The sequence below is a fragment of the Ipomoea nil genome, unplaced genomic scaffold, assembly GCF_001879475.1.
Source record: "Ipomoea nil cultivar Tokyo-kokei standard unplaced genomic scaffold, Asagao_1.1 scaffold0813, whole genome shotgun sequence".
Lineage (NCBI taxonomy): Eukaryota > Viridiplantae > Streptophyta > Magnoliopsida > Solanales > Convolvulaceae > Ipomoea > Ipomoea nil.
In genome coordinates this window covers 1,222,022-1,241,196 of record NW_017617241.1, presented here as the reverse complement: position 1 = coordinate 1,241,196, position 19,175 = coordinate 1,222,022, and the positions used below count along the sequence as shown (strand labels likewise).

General features: G+C 35.3%; 3 protein-coding genes and 1 long non-coding RNA gene across 14 annotated transcripts; all 4 read left to right on the top strand.

The window, feature by feature from the left end:
- Window positions 1–2,002: 2,002 nt before the first annotated feature.
- Window positions 2,003–2,611, top strand: LOC109178179. The gene is made up of 3 exons (XR_002053678.1): window positions 2,003–2,090; window positions 2,254–2,332; window positions 2,449–2,611. It is a non-coding gene; the product is annotated as an uncharacterized LOC109178179 (long non-coding RNA).
- A 1,357-nt stretch (window positions 2,612–3,968) lies between these two features.
- On the top strand, window positions 3,969–4,687 carry LOC109178177 (NADH-ubiquinone oxidoreductase 20.9 kDa subunit-like). The gene is made up of 2 exons (XM_019327750.1): window positions 3,969–4,216; window positions 4,306–4,687. Exons 1-2 carry the CDS (start codon window positions 4,063–4,065, stop codon window positions 4,464–4,466), a joined length of 315 nt encoding a protein of 104 aa, XP_019183295.1. The 5' UTR covers window positions 3,969–4,062; the 3' UTR covers window positions 4,467–4,687.
- Window positions 4,688–9,391: 4,704 nt separating this feature from the next.
- LOC109178175 (probable serine/threonine-protein kinase WNK11) lies at window positions 9,392–12,374 on the top strand. Of its 3 annotated transcripts, none has more exons than XM_019327746.1 (3): window positions 9,392–9,579; window positions 9,957–10,460; window positions 11,625–12,374. In XM_019327746.1, exons 1-3 carry the CDS (start codon window positions 9,577–9,579, stop codon window positions 12,039–12,041), a joined length of 924 nt encoding a protein of 307 aa, XP_019183291.1. In that variant the 5' UTR covers window positions 9,392–9,576; the 3' UTR covers window positions 12,042–12,374. The 3 variants fall into 3 exon arrangements, with proteins under 3 accessions (XP_019183291.1, XP_019183293.1, XP_019183292.1); XM_019327748.1 differs by having other exon boundaries at window positions 9,443–9,657; XM_019327747.1 differs by having other exon boundaries at window positions 9,445–9,579; window positions 9,939–10,460.
- Window positions 12,375–16,115: 3,741 nt separating this feature from the next.
- LOC109178172 (heterogeneous nuclear ribonucleoprotein 1-like) lies at window positions 16,116–19,174 on the top strand. Of its 9 annotated transcripts, none has more exons than XR_002053675.1 (7): window positions 16,116–16,313; window positions 16,519–16,603; window positions 16,808–17,034; window positions 17,439–18,603; window positions 18,659–18,683; window positions 18,741–18,810; window positions 18,902–19,174. XR_002053675.1 is itself a non-coding variant. In XM_019327742.1 (4 exons), the coding sequence occupies exons 1-3, from the start codon at window positions 16,798–16,800 to the stop codon at window positions 18,752–18,754; spliced, it is 1,416 nt and encodes a 471-aa protein (XP_019183287.1). In that variant the 3' UTR covers window positions 18,755–18,788; window positions 18,902–19,174. The 9 variants fall into 9 exon arrangements, 1 of the variants encoding a protein (XP_019183287.1); XR_002053676.1 differs by lacking the exon at window positions 16,116–16,313 and adding an exon at window positions 16,363–16,380; XR_002053677.1 differs by lacking the exon at window positions 16,116–16,313 and having other exon boundaries at window positions 16,321–16,603; window positions 17,439–18,457; window positions 18,654–18,683; window positions 18,741–18,788.
- The last annotated feature ends 1 nt before the right edge of the window (window position 19,175 follows it).

Sequence of the window (19,175 nt, the reverse complement as noted above, 5' to 3'; positions counted from 1 at the left end):
ACTTTCACTTTCACTTTCACTTATTTATCCGCAGCCCAATTCTTTAACTATGATAAGAAAGATTGAGGTCTGTGTGTGTAGGTGTAAGCACGGTAGAAATCCAGCAGGATACAGTAACGGTGACAGGAGAGAACATAGATCCAACCGGGTTGACGTGCTTAATCAGAAAGAAGATCTGCAATGCAAGTTTAGAGCTTGTTGAGGATGTAGTGAATTGAAGAAATAATAATGTTAATTAAGGATTGAAGCTGCATGCATGCATGTGTCTCTGATATGATGTAAATCATTAATGTAATCTCTTTTTTTTTTTTTTTTTTGTTGTTGTTGTGAGTGATAAGAAAAATTCATAATCACTATTTTAAATTAATGGTCAGACTTTTGTGATTGTCTTTAATGTAGTCTTTTTTCTTTTATCAATTATAGTTATGCTGTAATAATACATACGGAGTATAAATACAGTTGAAAATGCATGGTTTTTCAGATCAGTATTGACGAAAAGTTCCAGTCCTGCATGCATTGCATCATATTCTTTTATTTTGCTCTAATTTCTATCTATTTAATTAAGTAAATATATATTGCATAGTGATAACGTCAAAAATCCACCTCTAAATGACGTCAAACGCGTAGCATAAACTAATTTCGAGCAATGTTTTGCATTTGTTTAGAGGTTGACTTTAGACGCTGGATAATTAAATAATAATTATCACAAATAAAAATAATACTAAAATACTTATGAATACCAGGCCGGCCAGGTCTTATATTAATACACAGATTTCGATGTAAATTAAGGTGGTAACTGGTATGGAGACATATACATACAGTAAAGTTAGCTATTGGGTTGTATTACAAGAATACCTAATCTTTCATTATTGTGCTAATAATCTTGTCGGCGATCAGCTGATTCGTTAATTTATTCTTCATGCAGGTATTCTACAAAGTACAAACCTAATTAAGCTGCTTCATCTGCATTCTTCAATTCTTTATATTAATTTATTGCATGCTCAGTATTAATATTTAATACTGTACATATATGTATATTTTGTATGCCACGTAATAGGGTGATTGACTTTTTAGTGCAGATTTGAAAAGCAAAAGACAAAAATAAATAGAAACAAAAAGGTGGATAAAAATATGTAAAGTACTAAACTGATTACCTTCTTTTTATTAGGATTTTCAAGAAGAAGGTAATCAAGTTACCTTCTTATACCAAAAAAAAAAAAAAAAAAACTGTCTTCTCTCTCCTCATTGAATGCGCAGGTGGGAGGAGAGAGAAATGCTTTTTTTTTTTTTTTTTTTTTTTTTTTTTTTGGAGATTTACGCACGGTGAGAGAAAGAAGAGAAAGAAGAGATAGTTCCAACTACCTCTTCTCTCTTTATTTAATTTTCCTCAAAATATTTTCTCTTTCTTCTAGCATAAATACGGGAGGTAGAAGATGAAAAATGCACATCTCCTTCTTTCACCATATCATTGCTTCTTCTTCGTAGCCAAATCAAAAACAACCGAAAATTGCAGTTAGCACCGTTGCTGGAATAATCGAGGTACTTACATACTCTACGTGACTTTGTTTTTCGCAAGTAATAATAATAATAATAATAATAATAATAATAATAATAATAAGGCAAAGTAATTCCCTTCTTTTGTGAGGCTTTGCCGGCTAAAGCAAGAAGAATAAAAGAAGCTATTGCCATTACCTTCTTTTCAAATAGGGTTTTGAAAAGAAGGTAATGACATTGGTACTTTACATATTTTAGTCTAGGGTTTTTAATTAACACATTTTTGTCCAAGTCATGTCAAAATTGCACATTCTTAGCTATGTCTCCCAAGTAGTACTTTACGCGGTGCAAAACGTACCGAGTAACTATATATTTATATTTAAAAAAAGTAGCAGAGAACATGCATGCAGGTTCTTGAACCCCAGCTAGCCTCCGCTCTTCAAGCCTCAAAACACGTAAACTTAAATATATATTTACTACAATTAACTTCTCCGATCCTTTATATCTACTGCATCTATCTGTTGCTCTTCACAGAATGCAATTCAAGCTAGCAGAGACAATACAACTGATCAAATTGAAGCTACACAACAATGGAGGTGATGAGTAGTGTTTCTGATAGATCTTTAATTTCTTTGCTAATTAAACTCTGATCTGATCTGGAAATCTACAAATCTCTCTCTCTCTCTCTCTCACACACACACACATATATATATGCTAGCATATATTCAATTCGATTCGATTTGATTTTTCGCCTTGCAGCTAAAGATCGTCATCCAGCTTTATCCCAGGTGCCAGAAATGCCGATCCAAAGCCCTTTCTATTGCTGCTGAGGCAAATGGTATTTAATTTGAATTATATCTGTATGTATATATAACCATGATTATTGATTTGACTCTGATCTTGATCTATCGAAGAGAGTTAATTGTTTGTGTTTTGGTGTGTATATATATGTAGGTGTGAGCAGAGTGGAAATTGAGCGGGATAAAGTGGTGGTGATCGGAGAGGACATAGATGCCGCCGGGTTGACCAGCTTAATCAGAAAGAAGATCGGCAATGCCAGTCTAGAGTTTGTTCAGGCTGCGTAAAGTTCAGAAGCGGCACATTAGTTGAATTGCATATATGCTTTACGTTGTTGTATTTTTCTTTTATTAATAATTATTACATTTGTAGTGTACTATATATTCAATTTTAGTATATTGCAAGTTATAGGTGTCATGATCAAACCCCAGTGGTGAAATATTGATTTTTTGAGCTGCAACAAATAATAGAGAAAGTATAAAAGAGATACTATCTTGTAATAGAATTAATAGTATTTAAAAGAAAAACTTATAATACACCAAATGAATCTATGATATATTAAAAATGAACATATATTATCACATGGACAGTTCAGTTGTTACTCGAGTGACAGATTGTACCCTAAGACAACGTAGGAGAGTCATGACAATCACAATGTAGAAACAACACTCAATGTGGTGAGCTCTTTGTGGACACCTAACACTGATCCTTCCACCTAAAAAACTATTGAATCAGCGCATAATTTACCACTCCATCATTCTACAAGTGTGAATGTGGACATCCTAAAGACAAGAACATACATCACTTTGTACACCCTAAAATTAAACATATTCATCTTATTATGTTAACTTGACCCACGGTATAAGCATTGAATCCGCACATGGTGATGTGAGCTGGTAGTTTAAGCAATGTTTTGTATTTGTTTAGGGGTTGACTTTATGTGCTAATGCTAATTTAATTACACCATTAGTATACCCAATTGTTATATCGTGCACAATGCAGTGTGCGTCCTAAAAAATTCTCTGTTTCGTATGTACAAAATTATATAGTAGAATACACATAAACTCTTAACATAATACACATAATCTAACATAATACACAATACACATAAAATCTTAACATAATACACATAAACACAAAAAAAATAAAACTATAACGGCTGGACGGACTAAACGGTGTCCGTCGCGTCAACTCAATCGTTATAATGTGCACCGGGACGCACATTGCTCAAAACGACGTCGTTTGGGTCAGGACGCACAATGTATTGTGCGCCCTAGTGCACGATATAATTTGCCTAGTACACCGTCTCAAAGCCGGCAAATTATTGTATGAACCATGGTCCACACAATGTTATGTGGACCATAACAAAAAGTACATTTTTAATATACTAAATGTACATTATTTTTGTACTAAATGTATTTTATACAATATAATGTACACTCAGAACAAAAATAATGTATATCCTCTGTATACAATATACATTATTTTTATACTGAATATACATTATTTTATAGTAGACAAAATATGGTCCAACCAATAATAATTGCTCAAAGCCGAAGTTATTTGGGCTACTTGATAAAAGGAACAAAGCCCAAATAGTAATGTAGTGGAGCCCAATAAACAGGCAATATGGGCTGACCAAAGGCCCAATCACCATCTGATCTGAACCCGTTTTCAGTACTTAAAGAGAAGATTGGGACGAAGACGAGGGTGTCACTGTTAAAAGAGCAAAGGAGGAAGAAGAAGAAGAAGAAGAAGAAGAAAACAAGGATGAATACCGACATTACAGCTTCTGCGAAGCCGGAATATCCAGTGATAGATCGGAATCCACCCTTCACAACGGTGGTTTCCAATTTCAGCGCCCTCGATTACTTCCGATTCACCACCATCACCGGCGTCTCCGTCACCGTCGGCTATCTCTCCGGTACTCTCATGCTTCCTATTCAATTTGTGGAATTCTTTGAATTTCTGTAATGTTAAGTTCTAATTTTCCCTATGTTTTCGGGTTATTAGGTATAAAGCCGGGTATAAGGGGCCCGTCAATGGTGACAGGAGGATTGATTGGGTTAATGGGAGGCTTCATGTACGCTTACCAGAACTCTGCCGGAAGGCTCATGGGATTTTTCCCCAACGAAGGAGAGGTAGCTAAGTACAAGAAATCGCTATCTATCTGAGCTATTTTCGATTTTTAGTATTCCAATCCAGGAACTTGGGCGTCTGTTTCAATATGAGTTTTGTGGACCAATCTGATAATTGCGAATAATCATATCGATATTAATGTTTGATGATGAATTCAATGAAACATTCTCTGAATTCGGTCTTGCAAGCTGCTTGACCTTCATTGTTTGTCTTGAAATATCATAATGTTTTGGTTTTTGCCAGCATGGTTGACCTTCATCTCTTTCTATTAATCCAGGCCAATTCAATTTTTCTCATATTTCTGGACTTGTTGATTAGCATTGAGCACTGAAATTAGCAGTATCCCAACTCTAGTGTAACATGATAGCTGGTTCTTTTTTCTTGAGACTCATTTCAGCAGTAGTTGTATATTTGTATGCTGGATTTCATGAACATGCCCATCTTGAATATTCTGTTTCATTTAAGAGTTTAAGTGGGTGTAAATGTAGGTTAAAGGGTTGTCTAGGTAGGTCCTGAAGTCGGGTGATTCCAAGTTTCCAACTTTTACAGTTCCATAGCGTGCAACTAGGTGGTGCTTCAACTGCCATCACACCAGAACTTGAATCTAGACAGTTTTCTTGATGCAGCCAGCGTAGCTGGCTGGTTAGTTAGTCCCATTCTAGTGCTGAATTTGATATTCTACATACTGGTGAATTCTAACACCTAGATTGTGATTCTGCTTCTTAGTTCTTACCTTCTTGATCATGTAAAGATAATGGTTTCTGGAAATTTTGTTTTTTGGATGGACACAAGGGCACCAGGGCTGGGGTTTAGGATGCTCATGTGAACCCTTGAATAGAATCTCTGTTAATTGTCCATAAGGAGTGCATTTAAAAAACTTTCTGACTTTCACAGTTAGTATACTTACACTTGCAATAGCTTTTAGTGACAATTCACTTCCTCTGTCAAGTTTCTGACCATAGTTTTGCAAGATATACCCATCTATCTGATGATCTTTTCTGTCAAAGTGAGCTCCCTGGTTCAGGTCATGACACTACATTGCAACAGTAGTAGCTGATGATCAATGCACATTAACTTCCTCCTGTAACCACTGTTGCAAAAATCGGCCTAGGCACTAGGCACCCCTAGGCCGTGGTGATTTTCCCCTAGGCGGCTGTCTAGTCAACCGGCTGCCTAGGCGCCTAACTCAGCCGACTAGGCCGAAATGGTGGCGAATTAGTCCAATAACTCGGCCTTGCTAATTGTTTTTCATTATATATATATAATTATATATATATAATATGACATACACCCCAAACACGTGTACTGTTTTTTTTAGTTAGCTGCCTAGGCGCCTGTTTAGGTGTTAGGCGTTATTCTATCGCCTGACTAGCGCCTCCGGCAACCATGCCCGTAACAATAACTAGGTTTATTTGAGTTGAAAGATTTGTTTATCTAGCAACTGATATTGAGAGTTGAACTTTTTTTTTTTTTTTTTTTTTTTTTTTTTTTTGCATACATCATCAAATATCTTCACTACCATAAAACTAATCCAGGCTTGTATGGAGAAATGTTTGATCCATGACATTTAACATGTTACTCACAAAAACCAAATAGGGTAGCTCAAGTGGCAAATGAGCTCTCTTTGTGGGGGAGAATTTCGGGATAACCCGGGTTCGATTCCCACAAGTGATGATTCCCTTTGGGCCAGCTTCTGTGCCTCCCGGAGCGAACCGTGTGTACCTGGACCATTAAACGGATAGAGAAAGACCCGGACCACATACACATAAAGTCATGCCTTTTAACAAAGTTACACACAAAAGTCAATCTTTGGAACTACAAAATGTTGGGTTGAACTATAACGGATTAACGGGGCATTTGGTTGAAAGAAGGGGATTAAGGGGAGGAGAAATTGTAATTTCATGAGAAAGGAATATGGTTGATTGGTTGAATAAAGGAAGAGGAATTTAAATTCTATTGTTTGGTAGGTAGGAAGAACAGAATTACGGAGAATTGAAATGGAAGAAGCCATATAAAAACTAAAATGCCATTGGATAATAATATAATAATAATAATAATGTTAACTATTGTGTAGCGTGATAACACATCTATTATCATTCTAAATGAGTAGTTAAAGAATTGAACGCTGGTAGGTTAAATTTGGAAAAACAATGTGTTTTTCTTTTTCATGGGTTGTGAAATTCTAATTCTTAGGGAAGGGGTTATGAATTTAAATTCTATGAAAGGAAAAATTATAATTTCACAAATTTGTAATTTTCTCGAAACAAATAAGGAAATTTTACCATCTAAAGAATAAGATAGAAAAGAAATTTTAATTCCTTTCAAAAAAAAAAAAAAAGAGGCCATAAACTCAAAAAGAGATCAAATAATAGAGCCAAGGAGTTGCAATGTTTATGAAGGAACCAAACATCATATCAAATCAAGAATTGAGAACTTCACTTTTATAGAGCGGCAATCACATCAAGGAATCTCTTAAAGCTCTCCACTACGAGCCTGTCAGATACTCCAATCCAACAAGCAACTTTTGGATACTTGGCAAAAAGATAAACTCGTATCACGTATAGTAATTAGTATTTATCGTTAATTAATGTCGGAGATTTTTTTTAAGAGTTAATACCCAAAATCGTCCTCGACTATAGTGATTTTTCTCAATTTCGTCCTAAACGACTTTGGTGACCTAATATCGTCCCAGACTTTTGTGTTTCGCTCAATTTAGTCCTCCATTTGTTATTCCGTCAAATTGGTGTTAAATAAAAGGACAATTCAGTAATGTCAATATTGATCTCTCTTTACTTTCAACTTGTGAAGTGCGAAATTCCTCTTTCTTGTACGAATTACACCCAGAATTACTCCCGGACCTGCAAATCAAATTTTATATTCGCAGTTTTAGGAGTAATTTTGGGAGTAATTCGTAAAAAAAAAAAGGATTTCGCAGTTCACATGTCTATGAGTAAAGAGATGCCAATATTAAAATTACTGAATTGTCTATTTATTTAACACCAAATGGACAGAATAACAAATGAAGGACTAAATTGAGCAAAAACACAAAAGTCTGGGACTAAATTGAGCGAAACACAAAAGTCTGGGACGATATTAGGTCACCAAAGTCATTTAGGACGAAATTGAGAAAAACCACTATAGTCGAGGATGATTTTGGGTATTAACTCTTTTTTTTAATATTCTTTTTAAGACTAATTGTCCTACAAGAGTGCAATTCACTCGACTGAGGATACAGCTGCAGTAAAATGGCAATGTTAATGGATTGGGATGTTTTGTAAAATCTCTTTGGATAAATAAGGAATATTAAGATTATATAATCTTTAAAATAATCAAGCAACCAAATTTATATGGGGGCTTTATTTGGCACATCTAACTGAAAAATTGGTTGAAAGCTTAAAAGTTAGTAACTAATATGCTAATTAATTAAAATTAATTGTTGAATTAGATGATAAATTTAAAGAGACATAAAAGGATAAACTAAGATATTAGGACTTTGATTAATGAAAGGTAGATGGTGTCTTTTTTTTGTAAATTATTAAAGATTTTTTAAAAAATGGGGAAAAAAAAAAGTTAAAAACGATGCTAGACGTTTGTTCACTGTGGACAAGGAGACAATGAGCCCCCTCATCCACACTGGTGAAATTATATTATTGTTTTTTTGTGATAAATTTCACCTATGCAACCCGTTGAGGTGCCCATGACATTCTCTTTCTTTTATTAGTATTTGGAAACAAATCTCAAATTGGGGAATGAAATAATTTATTTTATTGTAAGTGTGAATCTTAAATGTAACGACCTCTCACCGCTCTTGCCTTGGAGGGTGCCCTAAATGCCTATACACTAGTGTTCACAACAAATTAAAGCTAAATTCATACATTCATTTTTCTATCCTTGTAGGATTCGAATCCTACAACCGCAATTTATAGACTTATTTTGGTTTAGTTGACCAGTTAAGATGTGTCTTGGAGAACATTTATTTTATTATTTAAAGATTTAGGGTTACGGCAAAAATAAACCCCTTACGTATTACATGACGATTAAAAGATCATGTTGTTAGTTGAAAACATATATCACAAGATATATTCCACAAACAAGGTAATTAGGGGTGTTTGGTTCACGGAATTTTTGATTACCCTAAATAACCTCCAGGAAAGGAAGGTAATGTGAGATTTTGGGAATGTAAGATTACCTACATGTTTGGTTTGGATTGTGGAATAAAATATTACCTTGTTTGGTTAAGGGTTATATTTTAAGTTATACAGATCAATTTACAATAATGTCATCAATAACATATATACATACATACATACATACATACATACATATATATATATATATATATATATATATATATATATATAAATATATATATAATTTATGTATGTGTATTTATTTTATATTTATTGAAATGTATGAATGTATACCAGTGCTTAAAGAAAAAACTAAATATATAAATATACACACATATATATTTGATTGTATAAACATATATTTATTTCATCATCATTATTATTATTATTATTATTATTATTATTATTATTATTATTATTATTATTATTATTATTATTATTATTATATATACCGATTAATTAACAAGGACAAAATTGAAATAATTCAAGGTAATTTAAAATTACCTAAGAAAATAAAATTAATCACATTATCTTGAAACATTACCGTCACATAAAATAATATAACATTACCCGGTAATCTCATAACTTGAACCAAACAAAGTAATATAATATTTCTAGACTCAGATTACCTGAACCAAATGCCCCAATTACATATTAAGTTGGGAGTATATTGTTACCTGTTAGAGCAATTACATATTAAGTTGGGAGTATATTGTTACTTATTAGAGATGAAATATGAATAAATTTCCCCGATTACAAATCCTAATCTTATACGGATAAGGTTTAAACATTGAACCTTAAAATTTACAAATCCTATAACTATAGTTGAAATTCCGACTTTGACCTATTCCTCTCTGGCGGCCATTCTATAAATACAAACCCTCCGCCTCCAGGCTTTTATCGTACGTTGAGGAAAGCAAAAAACATACGGGATAGCTATACACCTTTTCTGCTGCCCTTTTCGCTGTTCTGTTCTCGTCAAGTTGAAGCCTCTCGTCTCAACCTTTCCTACTACATGGTAATTCATCCTTTTCTCTTTTACTTTTATTCGAATTCAAGAAATCTCTTCGACACAATTGTGCAGTCCCAAACTTTGGGAGGAATTCTTCACTTTATTGTTTGATTTTGCGCCCTTTTTTGCTGTTTTCGTTTTTGATCCGATCAAGAATTCTGCTATTGTATTGTATCACTCCTTATAATTCGCGAGATTGTTGGTTTTTTCTTCCGTGTGGAATCATGAATTCCCAGGCATTCGTTTTGTTAGTTGTTAAAATTTCTTTAGCTTATGAAAATTCGCAGTTGTTTTGTTAAATGGGTGCTTCGAATTGATTTCTTTTCACATAACAGTCAGAATCACGATTGTGTTTTGTTTGAAAGATTGAATCTTGACTGCAGGTGCCAAGCGTAACTGCCGACGAGTCGGATCGAGAGATGGAGGCTTTCATGGAGGTTGATCCGACGGGGCGGTATGGGCGGTACAGTGAGCTTTTAGGCTGCGGAGCTGTGAAAAAGGTGTACAGAGCATTTGATCAAGAAGAAGGGATTGAAGTGGCTTGGAACCAAGTAAAACTGCGCAATTTTGCAGATGATCAGCAGGCTCTTGACAGGCTTTATTCGGAGGTTCGGCTTCTGAAGACTCTGAAGCACAAGAGCATAATTGCATTGTATTCTGTGTGGACGGATCAAGAACGCAGCACGCTGAATTTCATCACGGAAGTCTGCACTTCAGGGAATCTGCGTGACTACAGAAAGAAACACAGGCATGTTTCTATCAAGGCGCTAAAGAAGTGGTCCAGGCAGATCCTTAAAGGTTTGGAGTATTTACATACTCACGAGCCCTGTGTCATCCACAGAGATCTCAACTGCAGCAACGTCTTCATTAATGGCAATGTTGGTCAGGTATATCATATATCCTCTCTCCATAGTTATGCTATTATCTTGTCTTGCTGCACTAAGCAACATTAGTAGTACATGGTAGATGAAAATGCAATAAGTCGGTTAGGTTGTTCACTTAGTAATCACAATGTTAAAAGTTAGGGAGTAGCCTATTGGCCTTCTCGATTTGAGCCAGTCAGCTACGCTGGTTTACCTACTTGTTGACCTTCTTGGTTTGAGCCAGTCAGCTAGGCTGGTTTACCTACTTGTGGGTCTTCTTGATTTGAGCCAATCAGCTAGGCTGGTTTACCTACTTGTGGGTCTTCTTGATTTGAGCCAGTCCGCTAGGCTGGTTTACCTACTTGTGGGTCTTCTTGATTTGAGCCAGTCAGCTAGGCTGGTTTACCTACTTGTGGGCCTTCTTGATTTGAGCCAGTCAGCTAGGCTGGTTTACCTACCATGTGGGCCTTCTTTTTTGAGCCAGTCAGCTAGTTTGGTTTACCTACTTGTAGGCCTTCTTGGTTTGAGCCAGTCAGCTAGTATGATTTACCTACTTGTGGGCCTTCTTGGTTTGAGCTAGTCAGCTAGGCTGATTTACCTACTTGTGGGCCTTCTTGGTTTGAGCTAGTCAGCTAGGTTGATTTACCTACTTGTGGGCCTTCTTGGTTTGAGCCAGTCAGCTAGGTTGATTTACCTACTTGCGGGCCTTCTTGGTTTGAGCCAGTCAGCTAGGCTGGTTTACCTACCATGTGGGCCTTCTTTTTTGAGCCAGTCAGCTAGGCTGGTTTACCTACTTGTGGTCGTTGCTTGCTAGGATAAGGCAAGATTTACCCTTACCGTACCCATACTATGGGTAGTGGTTGTGGGTTTCTCTTGTCATCCAAAAGAACTAATATGGTTAAAACCCCCCTCACCTTTCCATGTTTTTGTGTTTGGGGATATATAAAATCATCAGTAGTAGTTATTAACAAATAACATTACATCTTCTCAACCCCTTACCTAAATTGGCTGTTTTCTTAGTTATGTCATCTTTGGTTGGTGAACAATTAGGATAAAAGTAGATTTATGTCTGCAGCTTTTTTAGCATGAAGCATAGTAATTATGAGTTATGACTCTCTTGTTACAGTTAGGTGTCTCAGTGGAATATGTCATGCTAACACGGTTAAAAATTCCCCCTTTGTTAAATAGGTGAAGATTGGTGATCTGGGTTTCGCGACTATTGTTGGGAAGAACCACTCTGCTCATTCAGTGCTCGGGACCCCAGAGTTCATGGCACCAGAGCTATACGACGAGAACTATACCGAGTCAGTTGACATCTATTCGTTTGGCATGTGTGTGCTCGAAATGGTGACTGTGGAGCTCCCATACAGCGAATGCGAGAACGTGGTGAAGATATACAAGAAGGTGACTTCTGGCATCAGGCCTCAAGCCATGGACAAACTCAAAGACCCCGAGGTTAAGGCCTTTATCGAGAAATGCCTCGCCCATACCAGCACCAGACCCTCCGCTTCTGATCTTCTCCGCGACCCTTTCTTCTATGGAATCGCTAACGAAGATGATGATGATGATGACGAAAACATTACTCGAAATACATATCAGAGCTGACAATTGCTTGTTTTTTATGGTCAGCCAAGTCTGTACTTAGTTTCTCTTTAGAATTTTTGTCCCAATGCTGGGTTTTGGCAGTTTGGGTTTATTTTAGTGTTTTGGTTTGCAAAGCATAGAACTCAAAAGTTTCAATGAAATGTGTATAAAGAAAGGAAAGAAAAGTGAAAGTCAAAGAAAGTGATTATAGCTGTTCTGGCATCCCAAGAAACAAGATTGGATTGGCTCCTCTCTTTATGTAATGGCCAACTGTTTGTAACCACATTTGACATTGCTTTCAGGAACAGAATTTCATGTGCTGGAAGCAAACATTTGTTGTCTGTCCAACTGTTTCTTTGATTGGTTGTCGTTATGGAAAAGCAATTAAACAAAAGACAAAAATATGGTTACCAGAAACGCGTGTGTCGTAAGCTCTCCCATTTGCTTATTTCTCCATTATTATATCTCCTTATAGTATTACTTAATACAAATTATATATCCCTCACCGTCCCAGAATTGTGAATTTGTCATTTCAACTTGTCTATAAGGTCCCTTAATAGTTAATACTTCCTTTTTTTATTCTACCGGGTTTTAGCAAATCAAGTCTCCTTATGTTTACCTAATCTCAAAACGCTATTAACCAATTGAGTTGGAGTCAATACCTCAAAAGATCGATATTGGCTCGAATTAAGGTCAGAATGTCAATGGACAACTTTCACGGAGAATCAAAGAATATCATTTTAAATTCAACTGCAATTTCATTTAATAATATACATTCAATATATGAGACATGTCACTCAGTTTCATTTTAGATACACTATAATTACATTACAACACAACTAAAGTATCATTCTAATTCAACTACAGTTTTACTGTGATTTTATTTTATTATGAGCACATCATAAATACGAAAATAGTTAAATATAACTATTTTTGTTTCTTTATTTGAAAAAATAACGTTATTTTTAGACCATAGTCCGTACATATTATGGTCCACCGTATAACAATTGAAATGTATGAGGTCCAAGAAAAATAGCCTACCCAATAAGCTATTTGGGCCTAATGCCACCCCAAGTACAGTTCAGTATCTCAACGTGAATCACTAATCAATTTGTACAAGTATTTGTTACGCTATGACAGTGCAAAATGCAATACATTAATTTTGTATAAGGGTTATTTAAGCCTTTAAAACTTATTTCATTTCTATTTTTTTAAAGAATATAATTTATAAAGTCTATTTCTTTAGTGAATCAAACAATAAAATACAATTCATATTTTATTCATTCTAAATTCATTCCGTGAACTAAACGTGCAGTAAGTATGCAAATGATAGAAATGTAGGTTTGGTCCATATGGCGCAGGGAATGATAGGCACTCAATTGCCATAGAAAATGAAGGCGAATAAAAAGGATAGCTCAATCTTCCCTTATGAGTTATGTCCCACTAACATTAGCTTAACTAGTGAAAAAAACCTAAACAATATCATGCGACCTTCTCTATGGAACTCCTCATGTTGTCATACTAAGTTAAAAAGTTAATCTAATCCATTCAAGATTATTTAACCATAATTTAGTTTTAACCTAAATTTAAAATGTTGATCAACAATTCAACACCAACATAGTATGACTAGTTGTACATTTACCAGATAAATTTAAGATGTTGATTGATAACTCAGTATCGAGTTGGTTGATATCGAATGTACAATTATCCATTTTATGACTAATTGCATTTAGTACTTTACTTATATTATTTTTTCAATACCCGTTATAATTCAAGTAACGTACGCGGTGCAGGTCAGTATCCTATCGGATAAATTTAAGATGTTGATTGATAATTCAGTACTATGTTAGTTGATATCGAATGTACAATCACCCATTTTATGACTAGTTGCAATGAGTACTTTACTTATATTATATTTACAACAACCGTTATAATTCAAGTAACGTACGCGGTGTAGGTCAGCATCCTACTGGATAAATTTAAGATGATGATTGATAATTTTGTACCATGTTGGTTGATATCGAATGTACAATCACTCATTTTACGACTAATTGCATTTAGTACTTTACTTATATTATCTTTTCAACACCCATTATAATTCAAGTAACGTACGCGGTGCATGTCAACATCCTACCGGATAAATTTAAGATAATGATTGATAATTCAATACCATGTTAGTCGATATCGAATGTACAATCACCAATTTTACGACTAATTAAAACATTGAGTACTTTACCAGGACTATGTGGTCTAATGGTACCCGGGTTGGACTTCCATTTGGAAGATTATGAGTTCAAGCCTCAGTAGAGGTGTTATTGGTTCTTTGTGTTTCAGTAGGTTGAGAAAGTAAGTGGAGGCGTTATTGGTTCTTAATAGAGCCAGTAACTTTCAAAAAAAAAACATTGAGTACTTTACTTATATTATCTTTTCAACGCCCGTTATAATTCAAGTAACGTACGCAGTGAGGTCAGCATCCTATCGGATAAATTTAAGATGTTGGTTGATAATTCAGTACCATGTTGGTTGATATTGAATGTACAATCACCCATTTTACGACTAATTGCATTGAGTACTTTACTTATACTAGTATTTGTCACGTACAATGCACGAAAAATATGTTATAAAAATATACCCTATATGAGGTTTATTCATATATAAAAATTTTGTTATTTAATATTTAATAATTATGTCTGAATTGCTATGATAAAATTATGAACATAAATATATTTTCAATTAAAATAAGAATTGATATTTAAGGTAGATGATTACTACAAATCTTAAACTATATTAAAATTTTAGTACATAGTATTCAATATTACAAATTTTTAAGACCTTAGTAAACTACAATAGTAATTGAATTACAATTTTCAGAGTCACCACGGATCAAATTTTTTAGACCTTTGAGATTTCTAACTCTAGATGTAATAACATACAATTGACCTTTAAAGACCAAACAATTATTTATAAATGACTATTAATAATCATCACCATTTTCTAAACAATAATATAGAAGATCCAAAAAATTAAAGAATACAATAATAATAAGGATAGAGATAATAATTGTAACAATAATTGCTCACCAAAATAATAATTGTAACAATAATTGCACCAAACCAGATGACTATATTATAGTTAAGATTATCTTTTCAACGCCCATTATAATTCAATTAACGTACGCAGTGAGGTCAGCATCCTATCGGATAAATTTAAGATGTTGGTTGATAATTCAATACCATGTTGGTTGATATCGAATATACAATCGCCCATTTTACGACTAATTGCATTCAGTACTTTACTTATATTATCTTTTCAACGCCCGTTATAATTCAAGTAACGTACGCAGTGAGGTCAGCATCCTATCGGATAAATTTAAGATGTTGATTGATAATTCAGTACCATGTTGGTTGATATCGAATGTACAATTGCCCATTTTACGACTAGTTGCATTGAGTACTTTACTTATATTGTCTTTTCAATGCCCGTTATAATTCAAGTAACGTACGCAGTGAGGTCAGCATCCTATCGAATAAATTTAAGATGTTGATTGTTAATTCAGTACCATGTTGGTTGAATCGAATGTACAATCACCCTCATCGGATAAATGAGGATGCTGACCTCACTGCTACGTTACTTGTATTACCTTTACAACAACCGTTATAATTCAAGTAACGTATGCCGTGCAGGTCAACATCTTATAATTTAAAAATTTTATTAATAAAAATTTGTTAAATTTGAAACGTATACTATTACCGTCAATTTGGTTCGCTGCAAAATATTTGGAAAGAAATGAAATTAAAATTTCATGTAAAATTAAATTCCTGAAAAATAGACTATTACTAATATAAGTAGTATCTATTCACTCATTGAACTCATGACCCTCTATGTGAGAGAGTGACTTAAAATATATATATATTCCAAATCAAAGACTCCCTTAATGTAAGTTAAAGATGATAAACAAAAATAAAAGATTGATTAGTGAATATGTCAGATATTAAAAATAAAATAAAATAAAATAAAAAAAGACATCCTCATCCACTAATGATTCATCATCCATCTTAGGCTGCACTCGAGAATCACCTAAATACAGCAAACACGCACTTTAGCCAAAACCACACCACCTCGCAAGGCGCCAATCCTCTTTCTATGCTTTCCTGTCCTATACTCGTACATACATTTTTTATTTTTGTCCGCAGCTAAAAATTCCATTACTTTTGATTGTATTAAAATGGGTGTGGAATAACCAAGAATATGAAAGAAGAGAGAGGAGATGAGCGCACCCTCTGTTTTCTTCATGTATTTAAATGCATTTTGTTTAGATCTTAGTTTCATCTCATTTCCCATCTGGGTCTCTTTCAAAATGGTGAAAATTCTTGTAAAGTTTTAATCTTTTTGCTTTGCTTAGCTCATAAGCTTATTTTCTTTCTTCTTCTTCTTCTTCGTTTCTGTTTCAATCACTGTTCTTGGGCTCTGATCTACGTGAATTATGTATTTGCTATAGTCTTTGGATTGGGTTTTGATTGATGCAACGAGGACTCGATGTTCCTCTGTATCTGAACTGAGGTCTGCATGATTTTCTAGATAAGGTGTGAATTTCGCTCTTCATCATTGGATTTGTTATCTGCATTTGGATCTACATTTTACTCATTTCTGATGATGGGTCTCTCTCAGATTTCATGGATTTTATCTTCACGCAATTATCAATGATACATGTACCCAATTCGATTATCATTCACGCAAGCTTGCTAAACTGTTAAGATCTTAGTGTTGTTGTTTAACGATGCTTGTAGAAATGACGGAATCGGATCTTGGTAAGCTCTTTATCGGTGGGATATCTTGGGACACGGATGAGAAGAGCCTTAAAGATTATTTTAGCTCCTATGGAGACGTGGTGGAGGCTGTGATCATGAGAGATCGCAACACCGGCCGGGCTCGCGGTTTCGGTTTTGTAGTCTTTGCTGATCTTGCGGTTGCTGAGAGAGTAGTCAAGGAGAAACACATGATAGATGGCCGAACTGTAAGTATATATTTTCTGCTTCAAATTCCTATCTTTTTAACAAAGATTGTAATGGAAAAGATCAAAAGACTAGATTCAGTTTTTCTTTTTTTGAGTGCCGAGGAAAAACGGGTCACTGCCCGATGGTGTGCATTAGGTAAACCGTAATCCTTGCTTAATCTGCAAAGGGTCATAAGGAATTAAACCAGCATTTGCTTATAGCTGGCAAATGATCACAAAGAAATAAACCAGTCTTTGCCTATAACTGATCGACTCAAACTAAAATGGCTAATAGTCAGCTTTGATTTGAAACTCTATTTGTGTGCATGAAATTTGCATGTCTGAAAAAAATTGATGCTTTGCCCTTTCTGAAATGGATACTCAACTCTACCTGTGTATATTCTTCATTGGCTTATATTGTCCAGGTTGAAGCAAAGAAGGCTGTGCCCAAGGATGACTATAATATAATGAATAGGAACAATATCAACATTCAAGGATCTCCGGGCCCTGGGCGCACAAAAAAGATTTTTGTAGGAGGATTAGCATCTACCATCACAGAGAGTGAGTTCAAGAAATACTTTGATCAGTTTGGTACAATTACGGATGTTGTGGTAATGTATGACCACAATACACAGCGGCCGAGAGGTTTTGGATTTATAACTTATGATTCGGAGGATGCAGTGGATAGGTCGTTGTATAAAACCTTTCATGAACTGAGTGGTAAGATGGTTGAAGTGAAACGGGCAGTTCCAAAAGAGCGTTCTCCGGGGCCTAGACAGAGCCCTATGATGGGATATAACTATGGTCTTAATAGATCCCCCGAGAACTTCCTTAACAGCTATGCACAGGGGTATAATCTGAGTTCGGTTGGAGGCTATGGGTTTAGGATGGATAGGTTTAATCCTGTTCCCAGTGGTCGAACAGGATATTCTCAATTCGTTAATCCTGCAGCTTATGGAGTGAGTATGAATTTGGATTCAGTATTGACCCCGAGTTTTGCAGGTGGGTCCAATTTTAGTAATACCCTCGGTTATGGGCGGGTTCTGAGCCCGTACTTTGGTAGCAACTCAAGCAGATACACTACTCCCATTGGATATGGCACGAGCAGCAACCGTGGGGACTCGTTTTTAGCCTCTCCAACAAGGAATGTCTGGGGAAATGGCGGTCTTACTCTTAATACTTCTCCAAATGGTGTTAGCTCGAGTTCGTTTTTGGCCTCTGGTAGTGGTTTTGGAGTTTTTGGAAATAACGGTGCAAATTGGAGCTCTTCGGTTCCTGCTCCAGTTGGTAGGAACTCTTCCAATTATGCCGGTGGGAATGTTGGGTTCAGAGTTGGAGAAGCCAGTTACGTATTGGGATCTGAAGATTTCGGGAGAAATAATTCAGCAGGTATAGCCACATCATTCACCGTGCCCAACGGTCCTTATGAGGGGCCTTATGGGGATTTCTATAGCAGCGCTTCAATGTCGGGTGACCCCACTAGACACGCTGCATCTCCTGACATAGATGGCTCGGTTTCTTTTGGGTATGGGCTAGGAAATTCGGGAGATATCAGAGGTTATAATGTTGCAAATAGACAAGCAAATAGAGGTAATTCTTGTCTTTCAATAGCATAGTCCTTTCTATTTTGACGAGTTTCTTGCAGAAGTTACCCTCTTTCTCATTTGAATGTAAACTTTCCTCGACTTCATCCTAATACTGAATTCTTTTATAATGATCTTTATCAGGAATTGCAGCTTAGGCGAGCTCGTTAATTGGGTATATGGAGAATTTAGGCGAGGAGACTTCAGAAAAGCGGTGAGTTGTGAATGTTTTAAACGTATCTCAAATAATATAATCTTCACTTATGATATAGAGCTAACAGGGCCTCGTTTGAATGGATGAATAGGTAGGTGCTCAGAGAAAGCGATTTTCAGAGGATTTCGACTCTTTTAGATCTTAGTTAGGCTCCATTCTCGGCATCTGATTGAAATTGAACTGTAAAGTCGATTGCAAGATAGATTGATTGATGAATTTCCTGTTTTAGTTTATTTGTTGCCTATGTTTTAAGCAGCCAGTCAAGTAGAACTGGTACAAGACATTTAGTTTCATTCTTGTCCTTTTTTATGGCACTTTTGTTATTTTTCCTTTATAAAATCAGAACCTTATCCTGTTTGGTCTGA

Coding starts and splice junctions, on each gene's coding strand:
- LOC109178177 (XM_019327750.1), top strand. CDS start 4,063: ATGAATACCGACATTACAGCTTCTGCGAAGCCGGAATATCCAGTGATA. Junction 4,217..4,305: donor CACCGTCGGCTATCTCTCCG/GTACTCTCATGC, acceptor TCGGGTTATTAG/GTATAAAGCCGGGTATAAGG.
- LOC109178175 (XM_019327748.1), top strand. CDS start 9,577: ATGGTAATTCATCCTTTTCTCTTTTACTTTTATTCGAATTCAAGAAAT. Junction 9,658..9,956: donor TTGTGCAGTCCCAAACTTTG/GGAGGAATTCTT, acceptor TCTTGACTGCAG/GTGCCAAGCGTAACTGCCGA. Junction 10,461..11,624: donor TTAATGGCAATGTTGGTCAG/GTATATCATATA, acceptor TTTGTTAAATAG/GTGAAGATTGGTGATCTGGG.
- LOC109178172 (XM_019327742.1), top strand. CDS start 16,798: ATGCTTGTAGAAATGACGGAATCGGATCTTGGTAAGCTCTTTATCGGT. Junction 17,035..17,438: donor ACATGATAGATGGCCGAACT/GTAAGTATATAT, acceptor TATATTGTCCAG/GTTGAAGCAAAGAAGGCTGT.